General features: G+C 40.8%; 1 protein-coding gene across 1 annotated transcript in view; it reads left to right on the top strand.

The window, feature by feature from the left end:
- Positions 1 to 18753, top strand: part of LOC126293450 (uncharacterized) — an 807495-nt gene that overhangs the window by 497297 nt on the left and 291445 nt on the right. Inside the window, exon 4 of the mRNA XM_049986682.1 lies at positions 5581 to 5715. Coding sequence (XP_049842639.1) covers positions 5581 to 5715 — 135 coding nt within the window. The remainder of the gene's footprint in view (positions 1 to 5580; positions 5716 to 18753) is intronic.

Raw genomic sequence — 18753 nt, 5'->3', positions numbered from 1 at the left:
AATACGCAATTTTGATAAATGATAATGTATTTAGACCACAACAATAATTAAAATTACACACCATTATAATTTCTCCTCTAATGGCGGCTAAAGACAGATACAGGCAAAAGAAGTCTACTCATACATATAATGCTACGTCACAGGTTCCTCTCTCTCTCAGCTCTCGAGGAAGGCGACAAAGAATGCTCATTATGTAGTGCTATTTATACTATTGCTGATTATTTTATTTCTTTGTAATCTTACAACATTATTTTCCTCTGTGGCTATATTTTACTTTTTTTTCATCGCTGATATTAACATATTTCGTAATTACATTATGAGTATAGAAATATTACAATCATAAATACATCGAGAATATTATTACAGAAAATATTACAATAATAACCAACGTCCTTTATACAAAATTAAATAATATTTTTTGTTAAACAATTACAGTACATACGAATTGCTTCACAGCGGCGTACATAGTACAATTAAACGTCATTTTAGTTTATTAACAGTGTGTGTGCAGCCAGGGAACGTTACAATCTCAAATTTTTAGATGTATGCTTTTCAAAGGCTATATTTTTCTGAAAGTCATTAGACTTTATGCCAAAGCTACGGATTATTCACATACAGAAACAAATTATTATTACTACAATAAAATATTTCATGTCTTTTATGTTAATTAATGACTTATCTTATGGAAAAATTTTATAATTTTTATTTTATTTAATAGTAAAATCTCACACATCCGTGGCAGGTTAAAAGTGGCGGTGTCAGCAAGCTATGCGACGTGTTTCAAATTCCTATTACAGCCTCTAGTGCAGTGGTTTAAAATTTTTGTGGAAGGATTACCCCAAAGAGTAATTAGGTATTGGCTAGTAACTGCTCCCCCTCTCCCAACATTAACTGAGCTTTAGAAGTTACCGAACGACGCAAATATGCACCTAATACCCGGTCTGAGGCGCAAATGTTGTTTTAACTGACATAGTGGACACACAGCAAGGGTTCTCGGGTCACCGCAACGATCCTGAGGTTGTCAAACAATGTTTTTGTCAGCATTTCGTCACCAATAATGACGCCCTGACTCTGTATAAGGGGATCTTCATGCCTATACGGATATGTCTAAGGTGCTAGTGTGACAAAAAATGAGCTAAAAGTGTCTTAACATGCCTGAAAACGACTAAAGTGACTGGAAAAAATTGTGTAAAACTGTCAAGAGTGCAAATTCAGTTAAATATTTCTAATAACATGTTTACTCTCTTAAGAGGCGTACCTATTCAAGGTGTTTTTTTTTTTCTGAAAGACAGTAGCAGACAGACTAATGGAGGAAGAGACAGGAGACAGGGCCAGTGGAATAGAAAGAGAGAGGAGATAATGGTGGTGGGAGAGAGAAAGAGAAAGGGAGGGAGATGAAGACAATGGCAGTGGGAGCCAAAGACATAGGAGATATTGATGGTCAGTGAGGGGCAACGCCAGTAAAACAGAAATAGAAATTTTACAACTTTAAACATAGCTGTGTGCAGCAACCGTGAGAAATATATATAAATATATAATAGTAAAGACAGCTCACTGGTTGCAATGGATTTTATAGTCGAATTGACCGTGGTTTCGACTCCTAAACTAAGGGAGTCTTCATCAGAATTTATATTACCTAAATAAGGTAATAATTAAGTGTCAAAATATTCAGACACTTCTCTCTCAATGATGAACTTATTCTTAATGAACAGTTACAATTACGTACCAAGAATTTTTTCGATGGCTTCAAACCTTTACTGAAGGATCCTTAAAAGATATTTTTCATCTCTGTCAATTTTTCCTCGTGTTTTTTTCTGAAATGTTGTTTTCCTCCCCTCACTCTCATTGCAGTTTAATCACTTACTGTATTTTACTGTAACAATTTACTGAAATTTTTTTCTTACTGCTTTTAAATTATGCCATCATACTATAAATTTTTTAAAAGTTGTAGACACATTTGCTATACAAACAGCAGTAACCTTTCTACCACGTAAAGAAGATGTTACCAATTTCCATCACTAGATGGCGTGACACCTCATGTCCACATCGTGGTATAGCCGGCGCACACGCCACCCAGTCTGATGCCCCCTGTTTCAGTACACACAAGCAATCCTTAGCGGCAATCTTTAATTTTTAACTAGAAATGACAGTAAAACTTGCATGGTGGCCTAATTAAATAGAATGCAAATAATTTTAATTTTAGTCGCTGGTTGTCCGGTTATGCAGTCTCGTGACCGGTTGGCCCTGACTAGTATTACTCCGCAATCTGACTGCACAGAATAACAACAAAGAATGAAAGGAAATTTGTGTTAACACAATTAATTAATTAAGTCCCCAGCAACTATAAAAGCTACGAAACAACAAAGCACAAATATAACTGTTCTGTGTGTGGAAGTGTGATTCGACGTACACATCTGGCACGGTTCTACCTCAATACGACAAGATCCTTTAAACGTCATTTACAATGAAGTAATTAAAAAAAACAGAAATACTATAATTGCATATAGAAACCAGAATTACAGTCTAATACATGAACACGAGCCAGATGCTTTGTTGACTGAACCTGTGACTAAGAGTCATTGTTATTTAGGACATTTGAAATGAAGAATTTTCTTTACCTTCATATATATTGACGAAAAATACACTCTGATCATTACAACATTCCCAATCGAACAACATATGGTGTCTTGCACAACAGAACAACTGCTCACGACATGCTCACAACTAGTACTCTATCGACATCGTCTCAACAAGCACTGATCATGCCTACCTCAGAACTACAAACTGCCCACAGCAACTTCTCAGCTGCAACTGCCAGTGGAGGCGGCTGAACAATACTCTTTGGAACAATCTCTGGGGCTGTGTCTCAGTGTAGCCACCTTTCAAACTTTTACGTAGGATGTTGTGTTATGTGAAGTCGCCTTTTTGGGGTTAAAATTGTATGACGAGAGCTGTTATGCTCAACTTCTGACGTATGTTGGGTTGGGTTGGGTTGTTTCGGGAAGGAGACCAGCGTGGTCATCGGTCTCATCGGATTAGGGAAGGATGGGGAAGGAAGTCGGCCGTGCCCTTTGAAAGAAACCATCCCGGCATTTGCCTGGAGTGATTTAGGGAAATCACGGAAAACCTAAATCAGGATGGCCGGACGCGGGATTGAACCGTCGTCCTCCCAAATGCGAGTCCAGTGTCTAACCAATGCACCACCTCGCTCGGTCTTACGTATGTAAGTACATCTTTATATACGAATATTAATTATTACTGTCTTGTATTTTTCTTATTCACGACTAACTTTGTATCCCCCTTATTTAGGTAATATAAATTCTGATGAAGACTCCCTTAGTTTAGGAGTCGAAACCACGGTCAATTCGACTATAAATCCGCTGCAACCAGTGCGCTGTCTTTACTATAAAAAAAAGTGAAACAGAAATGGAAGGAGATGCAGTTATTGGGAGAAATGGTGGGAGGAGATAGTGGAAAAGAAAGAGAGAGAGATGAAGACAATGTCAGTGGGAATCAAAGAGATAGGAGATACTGATAGTCAGTTAGGGACAATGTCAGTCAAACAGAAATAGAAATGAAGGAGATGCAAGTAGTGGGAGGAATGAAAAGAGGAGATAGTGTAAGAGAGACAGATGAAGACAATGTCAGTGGGAGTCAAACAGATAGGAGATATTGATGGTCAGTGAGGGACAGTGTCAGTAAAACAGAAATAGAAGTGGATGGAGATGCAATTAGTAGGAGTAGGTGGTCGGAACCATCCAGACCGGTAAACTGTAACGCATAGGTAAAGGTAGGGGAATATAGGGGAAAAACTAAGTTGCAACCGCTGAGAATTTTTGAGCAGCCGAGGGTGAAAGTGACAGCACGTGGTGGTAATTTCCTATAGGACGGAACTGCTCAGGTCCTCAGTCCCTAGGTTTACACACTACTTAATCTAACATACGCTAAGGACAATGCCCGAGGGAGTAGTTGAACCTCCAGTGGGGGAGCCAAGCGAACCGTGGAAAGGTGCCTAGATGATGTAATTGGATTGATAAGTTCCTAGATAACAGAGCGTAGCATGTCGTTCTCAATGGAGAGAAGTCTTCCGAAGTAAGAGTGATTTCGGGTGTGCCGCAGAGGAGTGTCGTAGGACCGTTGCTATTCACAATATACATAAATGATCTTTCGGATCACATCTGAAGTTTACTGAGGCTTTTTGCGGTTGATGCCGTGGTGTATCGAGAGGTTGCAACAATGGAAAATTGTACTGAAATGCAGGAGGATCTGCAGCGAATTGACGCATGGTGCAAGAAATGGCAATTGAATCTCAATGTAGACAAGTGTAATGTGCTGCGAATACATAGAAAGAAAGATCCCTTAGCATTTAGCTACAATATAGCAGGTCAGCAACTGGAAGCAGTTAATTCTATAAATTATCTGGGAGTACGCATTAGGAGTGATTTAAAATGGAATGATCATATAAAGTTGATGGTCGGTAAAGCAGATGCCAGGCTGAGATTCATTGGAAGAATCCTAAGGAAATGCAATCCGAAAACAAAAGAAGTTGGTTACAGTACACTTGTTCGCCCACTGCTTGAATACTTCTCACCAGTGTGGGATCCGTACCAGTTGTGGGATCAACCTAGGGTTGATAGAAGAGATAAAGAAGATCCAAGGGAGAGCAGCGCGCTTCGTTACAGGATCATTTAATAATCGCGAAAGCCTTACAGAGATGATAAACTGCAGTGCAAGACTCTGCAGGAGATACGCTCAGTAGCTCGGTACGGGCTTTTGTTGAAGTTTCGAGAACATACCTATACCGAGGAGTCAAGCAGTATATTGCTCCCTCCTACGTATATCTCGCGAATAGACCATGAGGATAAAATGAGATTGGAGCCCACACAGAGGCATACCGACAATCCTTTCCACGAACAATAAGAGAGTGGAATAGAAGGGAGAACTGATAGAGGTACTCAAGGTACCCTCCGCCACACAGCGTCAGCTGGCTTGCAGAGGATGGATGTAGACCGCACTGCTATCTCGTGCGGCTAGAGTGGCATCAAGAAGGAAAGCCAAAAGGAGACAGTGTAAGTAAGAGACAGATGCATATATTGTAGACCAGTGGGAGAAAAAGAAGGTGGTGGGAGAGCGACATGCATAGACAGTGGTAGTGAGAGGGAGATGTTGCGTAAAGGCCAAAAACTGCAGAGAGACACTGGGTGAAACGATTCAGAGAGTTCTGTGTTAAAAGTGCGTGGATATGTTCGCATGCAAAAATTTTTGGTGGAGAGGGCGGAATGAGATTGAAGCAGCTGGTGCACCACTCTTGAGCACATTCCCCTTTCCTGCGCTGTGGCAGGAGCATTATTCCGTTGTTATGAGAAATGCTTGATCAAAGAAGTCAGTACTGAAGGCTCGCTTCTTTGACACTACAGGCTTCATGTCGAAACAACTTTTCTTCCAGTGGGTTGAAGATCTCTGTGTTTCCAAGTCACCTGTTTTGGGGTGTGCATTGTACATGTTCACTAGCCTGTTTATTCCAGTGCCGTGTAGACATAAGGAGTGCCCGCTGAGACCCGGCTTGTGGTGGTGTTCCAGTGTGGCGGGTGTCTGGGGAGGCGCTATGGGAGGTGGCGGTACGGATGCGCTGCCTAATGCTGGGCTTGATCCAGCTGGTGCGGCCATCCCGCCTGCTGCACACTGCATACCGCAGGCTCGAGTCGGCAGCCGCTGGTGAGTACATGCGCGCACACTTTGCAACAGGGCAGTCTGGGGTTGGGTGACTGTCCTTTCTTGGACCAAAATACGCTTAAGTCTCCATCAGTCCAATTTCAATACACTCCTGGAAATGGAAAAAAGAACACATTGACACCGGTGTGTCAGACCCACCATACTTGCTCCGGACACTGCGACAGGGCTCTACAAGCAATGATCACACGCACGGCACACACCAGGAACCGCGGTGTTGGCCGTCGAATGGCGCTAGCTGCGCAGCATTTGTGCACCGCCGCTGTCAGTGTCAGCCAGTTTGCCGTGGCATACGGAGCTCCATCGCAGTCTTTAACACTGGTAGCATGCCGCGACAGCGTGGACGTGAACCGTATGTGCAGCTGACGGACTTTGTGCGAGGGTGTATAGTGGGCATGCGGGAGGCCGGGTGGACATACCGCCGAATTGCTCAACACGTGGGGCGTGAGGTCTCCACAGTACATCGATGTTCTCGCCAGTGGTCGGCGGAAGGTGCACGTGCCCGTCGACCTGGGACCGGACCTCACCGACGCACGGATGCACGCCAAGACTGTAGGATCCTACGCAGTGCCGTAGGGGACCGCACCGCCACTTCCCAGCAAATTAGGGACACTGTTGCTCCTGGGGTATCGGCGAGGACCATTCGCAACCGTCTCCATGAAGCTGGGCTACGGTCCCGCACACCGTTAGGCCGTCTCCCGCTCACGCCCCAACATCGTGCAGCACGCCTCCAGTGGTGTCGCGACAGGCGTGAATGGAGGGACGAATGGAGACATGGAGACGTGTCGTCTTCAGCGATGAGAGTCGCTTCTGCCTTGGTGCCAATGATGATCGTATGCATGTTTGACGCCGTGCAGGTGAGCGCCACAATCAGGACTACATACGACCGAGGCACACAGGGCCAACACCCGGCATCATGGTGTGGGGAGCGATGTCCTACACAGGCCGTACACCTCTGGTGATCGTCGAGGGGACAATGAATAGTGCATGGTACATGCAAACCGTCATCGAACCCATCGTTCTACCATTCCTAGACCGGCAAGGGAACTTGCTGTTCCAACAGGACAATGCACGTCCGCATGTATCCCGTGCCACCCAACGTGCTCTAGAAGGTGTAAGTCAACTACCCTGGCCAGCAAGATCTCCGGATCTGTCCCCCATTGAGCATGTTTGGGACTGGATGAAGTGTCATCTCACGCGGTCTGCACGTCCAGCACGAACGCTGGTCCAACTGAGGCGCTAGGTGGAAATGGCATGGCAAGCCGTTCCACAGGACTACATCCAGCATCTCTACGATCGTCTCCATGGGAGAATAGCAGCCTGCATTGCTGCGAAAGTTGGATATACACTGTACTAGTGCCGACATTGTGCATGCTCTGTTGCCTGTGTCTATGTGCCTGTGGTTCTGTCAGTGTGATCATGTGATGTATCTGACCCCAGGAATGTGTCAATAAAGTTTCCCCTTCCTGGGACAATGAATTCATGGTGTTCTTATTTCAATTTCCAGGAGTGTAGATGGGTGCCCGACCTCGGCTGCGCACTAAAAACAGTCGAATCAAACCAGCTTCAGCAGTAAATTCACTGATGTTTTATACTGGAGAACCAAAGAAACTGGTACACCTGCCTAACATTGTGTAAGGCCTTCGCGAGCACTCAGAAGTACAGCGAAACGAACGTGTCATGGACTCGACGAATGTGTAATGGAGTTGTGGAGAGAAATGATACCAAGAATCCTGCAGGTCTGTCCATAAATCCGTAACAGTGCGAGCGGATGGAAATCTCTTCTGAACAGCACACTGTAAGGCAACCCAGATATGATAAGTATGATCATGTATGGAGAGTTTGGTGGCCAGCGGAAGTGTTTAACTCATAAGTTATCAGTTCATCATCATCAGCCAATTCAATCATTAGATGATGTGGCGTCTTCGAGTCGTGGATTCAGGTACGCTTTCAGAAGTCTTCTCCAATCCCTTGTCAATAGCACTCAGCACTTCATGTGAATAAATAAAATGGTTCAAATTGCTCTGAGCACTATGGGACTTAACTTCTAAGGTCATCAGTCCCATAGAACTTAGAACTACTTAAACCTAACTAACCTAAGGACATCACACACATCCATGCCCGAGGCAGGATTCGAACCTGCGACTGTAGCGGTCGCGCGGTTCCAGACTGAAACGCTGAGAACTGCTCGGCTACCCCGGCCGGCCATGTGAATAAAGAGCTAGTTGTGTTTCACAGGAACGGTGTTTTCTAAACCCATGTTAACTGTGTGTCAATAGACCGTTTTCTTCGAGATAATTGATAACTCGGGTGCAAGTTGTCAATTGTCTCGAAGAAAATGGTCTATTGACACACAGTCAACATAGGTTTAGAAAACACCGTTCCTGTGAAACACAACTAGCTCTTTATTCACATGAAGTGCTGAATGCTATTGACTAGGGATTTCAGATCGATTCCGTATTTCTGGATTTTCAGAAGGCTTTTGACACTGTACCACACAAGCGGCTCGTAGTAAAATTGCGTGCTTATGGAATATCGTGTCATTTATGTGAATGGATTTGTGATTTTCTGTCAGAGAAGTCACAGTTCGTAGTAACTGATGGAAAGTCATCGACTAAAACAGAAGTGATTTCTGGCGTTTCCCAAGGTAGTGTTATGGGCACTTTGCTGTTCCTTATTTGTATAAACGATTTCTGAGACAATCTGAGCAGCCGTCTTCGGTTGTTTGCAGATTACGCTGTAGCTTACCGACTAACAATGTCATTACAAGATCAAAACAAACTGCAAAACGATATACAAAAAATATCTGAATAGTGCGAAAAATGGCAGTTGACCCTAAATAACGAAAAGTGTAAGGTGATCCACATGAGTGCTAAAAGGAACTCGTTAAACTTCGGTTACACGATAAATCAGTCTAATCTAAAAGCCGTAAATTCAACTAAATACCTAGGAATTACAGTTACAAACAACTTAAATTGGAAAGAACACAGAAAATGTTGTGGAGGAGGCTAACCAAAGGCTACGTTTTATTGGCAGGACACTTAGAAAATGTAACAGACCTACTAAGGACACTGCCTACACTACGCTTTGAAACGCCCCCTTAGAAAAATTGTACAAGACTGTGCTTCAACTGACACACAATATTTTTTTTAGCGCAACGCAATCTGACTTTCAGTAATCCCTACAAGAGAATGGCCCTGACTAAATTAATCTATATCTTTCACAAATCACTTACCTCACAAAAATCTTCGTTACTCAAACTACTGCAATACAGTGAGCGCCACTACTGCCAGCTAAATAAAAGATTCAAACTATGGAAGGCACTAACTACTGATAGGCATAGTTAACAAATGAAAGATTTTGATAGAGAACAAACAACGTATTTACCTCAATAGTGTTCAAAAGTCATAATGTATATAGCAGTTCATGACATCCAGTCTTACAAATTTCAAAACTCCGCCATCTCTCTCCCCACATCCACCACCGCTGGCGGCTCACCTCGAACTGTGCAACGCTACGCGCTGTTAACAGCCAGCTGCCCAACACTACAATGGCAGACAATATCAAATGCACACACTTATTGATACAATGTTGGTCAAAAGCTAAAATTTTCTCACAGTCCATAAAGACAGTCCTGATCATTCATCACAGTAAAATTTTAGTGGTTTTTTTCTCAAAGTCTGAGCAGTAAAAGAAAATGTACACGGAAGTAGTGGATTTCCATGTTGTCCTTCCAACTGAAAGACAATGCTGACTCTCGAATTGGAGACAGGTAATGGGCCACAACGGAGCAAACCCACCGCAGAGTCAGTCGAAGTTTTGAAGAATATTGGTAGGTAGGTCATCACAGAGTAGACCCACTGTAGTCCTGGTAGAGAGTAGACCCAATGTAGTCCTGGTAGAGATTATGGTATTGGTGGGTCATCAAAGGTGCAGACCCACTTCAGTCCTTGTAGAGGCGGCCAGCAGCCATCTGTTGCGACTGTGCAGGTGCACAATCACCATCGAGGAGTCTTGCGGACAATATAGCAAGTCCATAAACCACCACTAGTGCACTCACAAAGTTTTGGAATTGTCCTTAGAACCAGCAATCCTGTTATCCAGTCCCTAGCTGAATTATCAACACACATGCGAACACTATCAGTCGCTACTTCTCACATATTGTCCATATATACAGAAACATGTGCAGTGAAATGTAACTTACAAGTTACTTAATTTGATGAAGTGGTGACAATTACAATTTTATAAGAATACGACTACAAAAGTACAAAATACATCATTAAAGAATGTAGCAATACAGATAACACTTATAGTAATAGGGGCTTTACAAAAGAATAGAAATAGACATTTACGTCAGTGTTACAAGAATTATGGCATAAGTACATACATAAAAGATAAGAATAACTTTTCACACATAAGCATTAAAACAAAACAGAATAAATAATTTCTGAACATCTTTACAAAGTAAATAACATAGTATTAGAAAAATTCTACAACATATCTCTTATCAGATAAACACATAAAGACAGGAAAAACACAAATACACAAGAGTACACAAACGCATAGCAAAATAACACAGGAGGAAAGAACAGGGTTTGTTTTCAGTGTAACGTTTGGTACTGTAGTCCAACCCAAAACTTCATTCCATAGATCTTTCGTCTTATTTCAACATTTGTTTCCACCAAAAAACTTCTATCCAAGCATGCTTTCTGTATTTATATGTTCACATATTTCTTACCTCATTATTTATTTTCCATTATCTTACCTCATCATTTATTTCCAAGAAAATCCTACCTAAACCTGTTGTCCCTAAACCCTACTCTTCTGTTCATATCCTTTTTCAAAATACTTTTTTGGCCAAACTATTTTCTTATAGCTTCTGAATGCAGTTCTTCCGATTCATCACAATTCGTTCTCTCATATAGCCTACCCAATCTTAAGCAAACTTAAAACTCCTGAGCTCAGATGCTAAACTAAGGGACGAGGCAATGCAGCAGCACAAAACAATTAATACGAACAGCAATGACAAAAAAAGGAAAATTGGCAAAGCAAGCACCAGTAAATCTAAATTTGGAGAGAAAATGCAACATTACAACTAATATGAGCCAATGTGCAGCAACAAGAAAAATAAATCAGTAGTAAAACTGGCTTAACAGAGTAATACAAAGCGAAATTCAGTAGCACTATGCCTGGCACACAGCAGCAGCAAATGAAATAACTTATACCGAAACATGACAAAGCTCAAGCAGAAAAAATATTCCAGTAAAAATAACAATGCAGATAAGGGAAATGTCTATTCACATCTTAATGTCTATGTAATTAAATTGGTAAACCACAACTGATTCTACGAGAAATATTACCAAGTAGTTGAAAAGAAAATTATGTATGCAAGTCCTGTGAAGGGGATATGTCTTTTTGTGCTCCTTCGTTTTTTTTAAGTAGATCATAAAGTTGTTATTTGCTGGATCTGTAAGCATAAAATATCTATATTAGTACATACATTAAATTTTATTGTAACCAATGCTGCAGTGCAGCTAGAAACTAGATATTAAACAAAATAGGCAAAACAAGGCGTGAAACGTCATTCACTAGCCATATGGCATTTCATAATGCTGTAAACAATCTTTCAACTAGCAAGACAATAGACGTGAAATGTTTCTCATCATTTCATTTCAGTAAATATCATAAATTAAGACCTCCACAGTATTATCATATGTTTTCAAGTTTGAGCGTGTCGTTTTTGCGATGCTTTCTACAAAGAAATGTCAATAGCGAGGATAATGGCCTCTTTTATTCTCCACCTAATGGCTTTCTTTTGCCAGACGACTGTCTCTCAGCTGGGCGCCCAAAACGCATTACCTCAAGGTCGCTTACCTTTCTTACTGAAATATTTACGACAGCTACAGTGGCAGTCTCAAATAAAAAATTTCACAGGTCGATAATTTGCGTTACAAATGTGTAGAAACAAAATCCTATAAATATAACAATGTCCAAAAAATTTTCGTTGGCATTGTGATACATTCACCCATATACACACATTTCATAACTCTTAAAGTACGATTCTCGGTTTCCAACATCCTTTTTCACAAACCAGAGTCCCTAACCACTACTCATTATTCCTTGCTTTATTACACATATACATATTCTTAGACACTTCTTCAATATTTCATCATAATAAATACATAGCATAATCAGATTCCTCATATAGCATCATCTCATTGATCATAAACATACCTCAATTGCATAATACACACCATCGTCATAATAATTACATCATAACAGGTCAATCACATCTCAAAATCGTCGTAGCTTTCTGAATATTTCAAAACATAAAAAAAATCTCTGCTCATTTCAAAAGTGTCATCAACCTCAAACGTACTTTAAAAATCATGATCCCATATCAAAGCTCTCATAGTATCACAATGGTTCCGAAAAAGTATGAACAATTCACAAAATACAGACAAATACAATTTCATAAGTGTGACGTTATCCAATGGTGTAATTACGTAAACATCTGTCACTGATGTAGTAAAATAAATGTTTGTCTCTCTCAGTTACATAATCAGATAGCTGTGTAATTTATGTATTAGAGAAATATGGTACCGATGTGTAAAGTTGTATAAGCAAACACCATATTAGCTAGGGCTCCTTGAGCTTGCCAAACACATGGTACACAAAGTAGGCGTGTATCCCCCGGAGGATTAATGTAATTTTACTCTCAGGTAAGGCAATGGAAACCACTGCATTAAAGACACGTAACGTGTATCCACAGGACATGTGGCCTGTAGCTGAAGAAGTGTCATGATGATCTCTCCATTGGCAAAAGATTCCGGAATAGTCCCCCATTTGGATCTCCGGGAGGGGACTGCCAAGGGGGAGGTTACCATGAGAAAAAGATTGAATAATCAACGAAAGGATAATGTTCTACGAGTCGGGGCGTGGAATGTCAGAACCTTGAACGTGGTAGGGAAGCTAGAAAATCTGAAAAGGGAAATGCAAAGGCTCAATCTAGATATAGTAGGGGTCAGTGAAGTGAAGTGGAAGGAAGACAAGGATTTCTGGTCAGATGAGTATTGCGTAATATCAACAGCAGCAGAAAATGGTATAACAGATGTAGACTTCGTAATGAATAGGAAGGTAGGGCAGAGGGTGTGTTACTGTGAACAGTTCAGTGACCGGGTTGTTCTAATCAGAATCGACAGCAGACCAACACCGACAACGATAGTTCAGCTATACATGCCGACGTCGCAAGCTGAAGATGAACAGATAGAGAAAGTGTATGAGAATATTGAAAGGGTAATGCAGTATGTAAAGGGGGACGAAAATCGAATAGTCATGGGCGACTGGAATACAGTTGTAGGGGAAGGAGTAGAAGAAAAGGTTACAGGAGAATATGGGCTTGGGACAAGGAATGAAAGAGGAGAAAGACTAATTGAGTTCTGTAACAAGTTTCAACTAGTAATAGCGAATACGCTGTTCAAGAATCACAAGAGAAGGAGGTATACTTGGAAAAGGCCGGGAGATACGGGAAGATGTCAATTAGATTACATCATGGTCAGACAGAGATTCCGAAATCAGATACTGGATTTTAAGGCGTATTCAGGAGCAGATATAGACTCATATCACAATATAGTAGTGATGAAGAGTAGTCTGAAGTTCAAGACATTAGTCAGGAAGAATCAATACGCAAAGAAGTGGGATACGGAAGTTATAAGGAATGACGAGATATGTTTGAAGTTCTCTAACGCTATAGATACAGCAATCAGGAATAGCGCAGTAGGCAACACGGTTGAAGAGGAATGGACGTCTCTAAAAAGGGCCATCACAGAAGTTGGGAAGGCAAACATAGGTACAAAGAAGGTAGCTGCGAAGAAACCATGGGTAACAGAAGAAATACTTCAGTTGATTGATGACAGGAGGAAGTACAAACATGTTCCGGGAAAATCATGAATACAGAAATACAAGTCGCTGACGAATGAAATAAAGAGGAAGTACAGGGAAGCTAAGACAAAATGGCTGCAGGAAAAATGTGAAGACATCGAAAAAGATATGATTGTCGGAAGGACAGACTCAGCATACAGGAAAGTCAAAACAACCTTTGGTGACATTAAAAGCAACAGTGGTAACATTAAGAGTGCAATGGGAATTCCACTGTTAAATGCAGAGGAGAGAGCAGATAGGTGGAAAGAATACATTGAAAGCCTCTATGAGGGTGAAGATATGTCTGGCGTGATAGAAGAAGAAACAGGAGTCGATTTAGAAGAGATTGGGGATCCAGTATTAGAATCGGAATTTAAAAGAGCTTTGGAGGACTTAGGGTCAAATAAGGCAGAAGGGATAGATAAAATTCCATCAGAATTTCTAAAATCATTAGGGGAAGTGGCAACAAAACGACTATTCACGTTGGTGTGTAGAATATATGAGACTGGTGACATACCATCTCACTTTCTGAAAAGCATCATCCACACAATTCCGAAGACGGCAACAGCTGACAAGTGCGAGAATTATCGCACAATCAGCTTAACAGCTCATGCATCGAAGCTGCTTACAAGAATAATATCCAGAAGAATGGAAAAGAAAATTGAGAATGTGCTAGGTGACGATCAGTTTGGCTTTAGAAAAAGTAAAGGCACGAGAGAGGCAATTCTGACGTTACGGCTAATAATGGAAGCAAGGCTAAAGAAAAATCAAGACACGTTCATAGGATTTGTCGACCTGGAAAAAGCGTTCGACAATATAAAATGGTGCAAGCTGTACGACATTCTGAAAAAAAGTAGGGGTAAGCTATAGGGAGAGACGGGTCATATACAATATGTACAACAACCAAGAGGGAATAATATGAGTGGACGATCAAGAAAGAAGTGCTCGTATTAAGAAGGGAGTAAGACAAGGCTGTAGCCTTTCGCCCCTACTCTAAAAGGGAGTAAGACAAGGCTGTAGTCTTTCGCCACTACTCTTCAATCTGTACATCGAGGAAGCAATGATGGAAATAAAAGAAAGATTCAGGAGTGGAATTAAAATACAAGGTGAAAGGATATCAATGATACGATTCGCTGATGACATTGCTATCCTGAGTGAAAGTGAAGAAGAATTAAATGATCTGCTGAACGGAATGAACAGTCTAATGAGTACATAGTATGGTTTGAGAGTAAATCGGAAAAAGACGAACGTAATGAGAAGTAGTAGAAATGAGAACAGCGAGAAACTTAACATAAGGATTGATGGTCACGAAGTCAATGAAGTTAAGGAATTCTGCTACCTAGGCAGTAAAATAACCAATGACGGACGGAGCAAGGAGGACGTCAAAAGCAGACTCGCTATGTCAAAAAAGAGAATTCTGGCCAAGAGAAGTCCACTAATATCAAATACCGGCCTCAATTTGAGGAAGAAATTTCTGAGGATGTACGTCTGGAGTACAGCATTGTATGGTAGTGAAACATGGACTGTGGGAAAACCGGAACAGAAGAGAATCGATGCATTTGAGATGTGGTGCTACAGATGAATGTTGAAAATTAGGTGGACTGATAAGGTAAGGAATGAGGAGGTTCTACGCAGGTTCGGAGAGGAAAGGAATATGTGGAAAACACTGATAAGAAGAAGGGACAGGATGATAGGACATCTGCTAGGACATGAGGGAATGACTTCCATGGTACTAGAGGGAGCTGTAGAGGGCAAAAACTGTAGAGGAAGACAGAGATTGGAATACGTCAAGCAAATAATTGAGGACGTACGTTGCAAGTGTTACTCTGAGATGAAGAGGTTAGCACAGGAAAGGAATTCATGGCGGGCCGCATCAAACCAGTCAGTAGACTGATGTCCAAAAAAAAAAAAACCCTCAGGTGTTACAGATTACAGCAATGGAATAAAATGTATCATGGAAAACTTTCTTTGTAATTCAAAAATCTTGAAAAATAAATGGCTTAACTACAAAATTAATCTCTCAAATGCGTGTCCTGTAGCGCTAAATGTGGGTCTTGCTGTAAGATAATTCTGTGGAAGTGTCGTAGTTATCGTCCTCTGTAAGTAAAGTTCTGCTGAAGTCAATGTACTTACCTCATCATAGACGAAAGTGAAACGATTTGCGTATAGATATCGTAGTTATTACGTACCTTACCGTGATCAAGAAAGTACTATAATGTAACGTATTGTTGTGCTACAGAAAAGGCTACCTCATTGTAACTATACACAAAAGTTACTACTAAAACATGTTTTGCTTTCCAAAAGAATTCAGAAAAACTGTGCACATATAAAACAGATACACCGCAAAAGCAACAATGTAAATTGTGTCACATATTAGTAGCGTCATGATATAAATGTGTAGCTGTCAAAGAAACCAAATACTAAGTCATCTTTAATCTCACAGAAAGTACTACAAATAAAGAACGTATTTTCAAGTAAACCAAAATGTTGCATTAAAATCTCATTAGCAGTATATGTTCTAAGTATGTAAGCCTGATAGTCGTTACGCAATCGTGCAACTAACAAGCAAGAATGTACAAATAACAACACTGTGTCGTCTGTTCACTACAACAATGCATTCGTAATTTCTGTTTAAATAAGTTCTCTTGGTTCTTGACTGGATACTTAACTTCAAACATTGTCGCATGTCAACAGATTCTAAGTCTGACAAAGCATACTAGTAATGCAAAGTGAAAAATTTTATAGCAAAGACTAAGTTAAAAAGCAGATTATCTCTTAATAAACGGTTTTACATGTGAAATGTGGTGCAATCTTTTACTCTTCCTAGTACGCAGAGTTTCAACTTCAACGCAATTATCACGTGGTTACGTGGGTAAGGAACACTGGAATTTTTCTCAAGGTTAGCTTATGTTATTTTTCTCTGAGCCAGTCGGCGCATGTGGCTGCCTGCGGTGCGAGTCATTGTCTGCTATCTCTTTGTTGGCGTGCGCCGTTATTGAGATTAGGAGACCTAACTTCTACAAATTCACCTTGTCGAGAGTGCCCTGCTCTGTTTGAATCTCGCCAGTTCTAATGCAATTCAAGTCTGTCGTTACGATTATATCGTCTGTCGTCATGTCGGTAGTTCCTGTAGTTTCTTTCTTGTCGGTTAAGTGGTGGAGAATTTCTCCCTGAATTATCACTGCAGGGTGAACCGTTGCGTCTGAAGTTATTCTGTCTCCCGTGATAATAACAGTTCTGGTTGCCATATTGTCTGTTTCTCTGATTGTCTCTGTCATATTCATTACTACGGAAATGCGATCTTTCTCTGTAACTATCACTCTGCCAGTGGTTGTCATATGGGTGGTGTCTGTTTTGGTCACGATTTGTGTTGTGAGAATAGCCTTGTCGTGTCCAGTTATTGTTTCTTTCATCGCGGAATTGCGACGGATGTGACCTGCATTTGTTGTTTTCCTGTTTTCGCGTTCCGCGATTGTCAGTGCCAATTTCTAATTCTTGTAGCAGTCCCTGAAAAGCTTCAATGCCGTCTTTGCAACGTCCTGCCAAAATACTATGCCGTAAATGTTCAGGTAATTTGATTAAGCAAATGCGGATGAGTTCTGAGGGGCTGTATGGGTTTGACAGGTACTGATTCTTGTGCAACATGTCTTCGAAATATTTCACAAGACTGAAGAATTCAGATTGTTAGAAACGCTTCATTATTATGATGCTATGTTTTACTCGGTCTTGTGTAGCTTGAGACCAATATGCTGAGAGGAAGGTATGATAAAACTCTCCTTCACTGTGACAATCGTGAATGACCGATAGCATTCTTCCAGCTGGTTCATTCTCTAAATAGCCACACATAAATTCTAATCTGTGGTCTAATGACCAGTTGGGAGGAAAACAATGAGAGAACTGATGAAGAAACGCTTGTGGATGGATGTCGTTGCCGGAATTCTTAAATGTTTTGAACTTACGTGTAGTAATAAACAGCTTATAGTCAAAATCATCGTGTCGGCGAGTCGCATATCGGTCATTGTTACTTCGCTTCGGCGGTTCCATCTCAAAATTTGGTGTCCCTTGCCAATTTCTTTCATAATTTCCGAAGTATCCTGTGTTATTATTTGGTGGTTGTTCCGTATTTCTATGTCCGTCTTCCCGTACTGGAGCGCGAATGTCCTCTGAAATATGTAATTCTTGTATTACTTGAGCCAACTAATCTTGTACTTCCCGCATTTCTCTTTTGTACTGTGTGTTGATTTGATTTTGATTCTGTTTGAATTTTCTAATTTGTTCATACTTTTCAGTGTCAGTGAAGGCTACAGGTTTTGTGTCATTCAGATCATCATCTACCTTTGTAGATAAGTTAGTGAACTGATCTGAAAGTTCGGCTACTTTATCTGATAGTGAAATTATTTCCTCTGTGTGTTTTTCTGAACCACGTTTTAGAGTGTCCATTTGTGTTTAAACCGTATCTACTGTGTCCTTTAAGTTTTCCTTAGTTTTTGCAAGTTGCGTAACCGAATCGGTAGATACAACTGAGTCCATTTTAGCTTGCAAGGTGTCGTGATTTTCATGAACAATAGTTTGCAGTTCTTTTATGGCTGCTTCATGATTCTGTAGTGCATTTTCATGACGAGAAAAAATAGGTTGGAAATGCTTACAAATTTGTGTTTTTACGTCATTTAGACTTTTTGACATTTCGATTCAATGTTATGTAACTCATTAGTTAAATCTTTACGTGTTTGTTCAAGCGTGGTGTCTAACTTCCGAAGATTTTGTTCCATTGTGTCTAACTTTTGAAGATTTTGTCCCATTTGTTTCTGATTTTGTTCAAGCGTTGTGTCTAACTTTTGTAGCCTTTGTCCCATTTGTTGCATTAACTGTAATAACATTGCACTGGTGTCTGAAACATGTTCCTCAGTGCTATTCGGCAGTGCATTTGAACCGGCAATATTCGCATTTTGAAAAGCAGAAAATGTGTCTTGATTTATTTGAGAAAACGGTGAGGATGCAAAATCTGAATCTACAGTATTTGCAAGATTGTGTCCTGTCATTTCGAAATCCTGAGGCGAGCTGTTGCCGACCGATCGATCGATAATGCTTCCCTGTTCACTAATT

The sequence above is a fragment of the Schistocerca gregaria genome, chromosome 10 (genome assembly GCF_023897955.1).
Source record: "Schistocerca gregaria isolate iqSchGreg1 chromosome 10, iqSchGreg1.2, whole genome shotgun sequence".
In the NCBI taxonomy this organism is placed as follows: Eukaryota; Metazoa; Arthropoda; class Insecta; order Orthoptera; family Acrididae; genus Schistocerca; species Schistocerca gregaria.
Note: the sequence above shows the minus strand (reverse complement) of the source record. Positions and strands in the feature narration are given on the sequence as shown.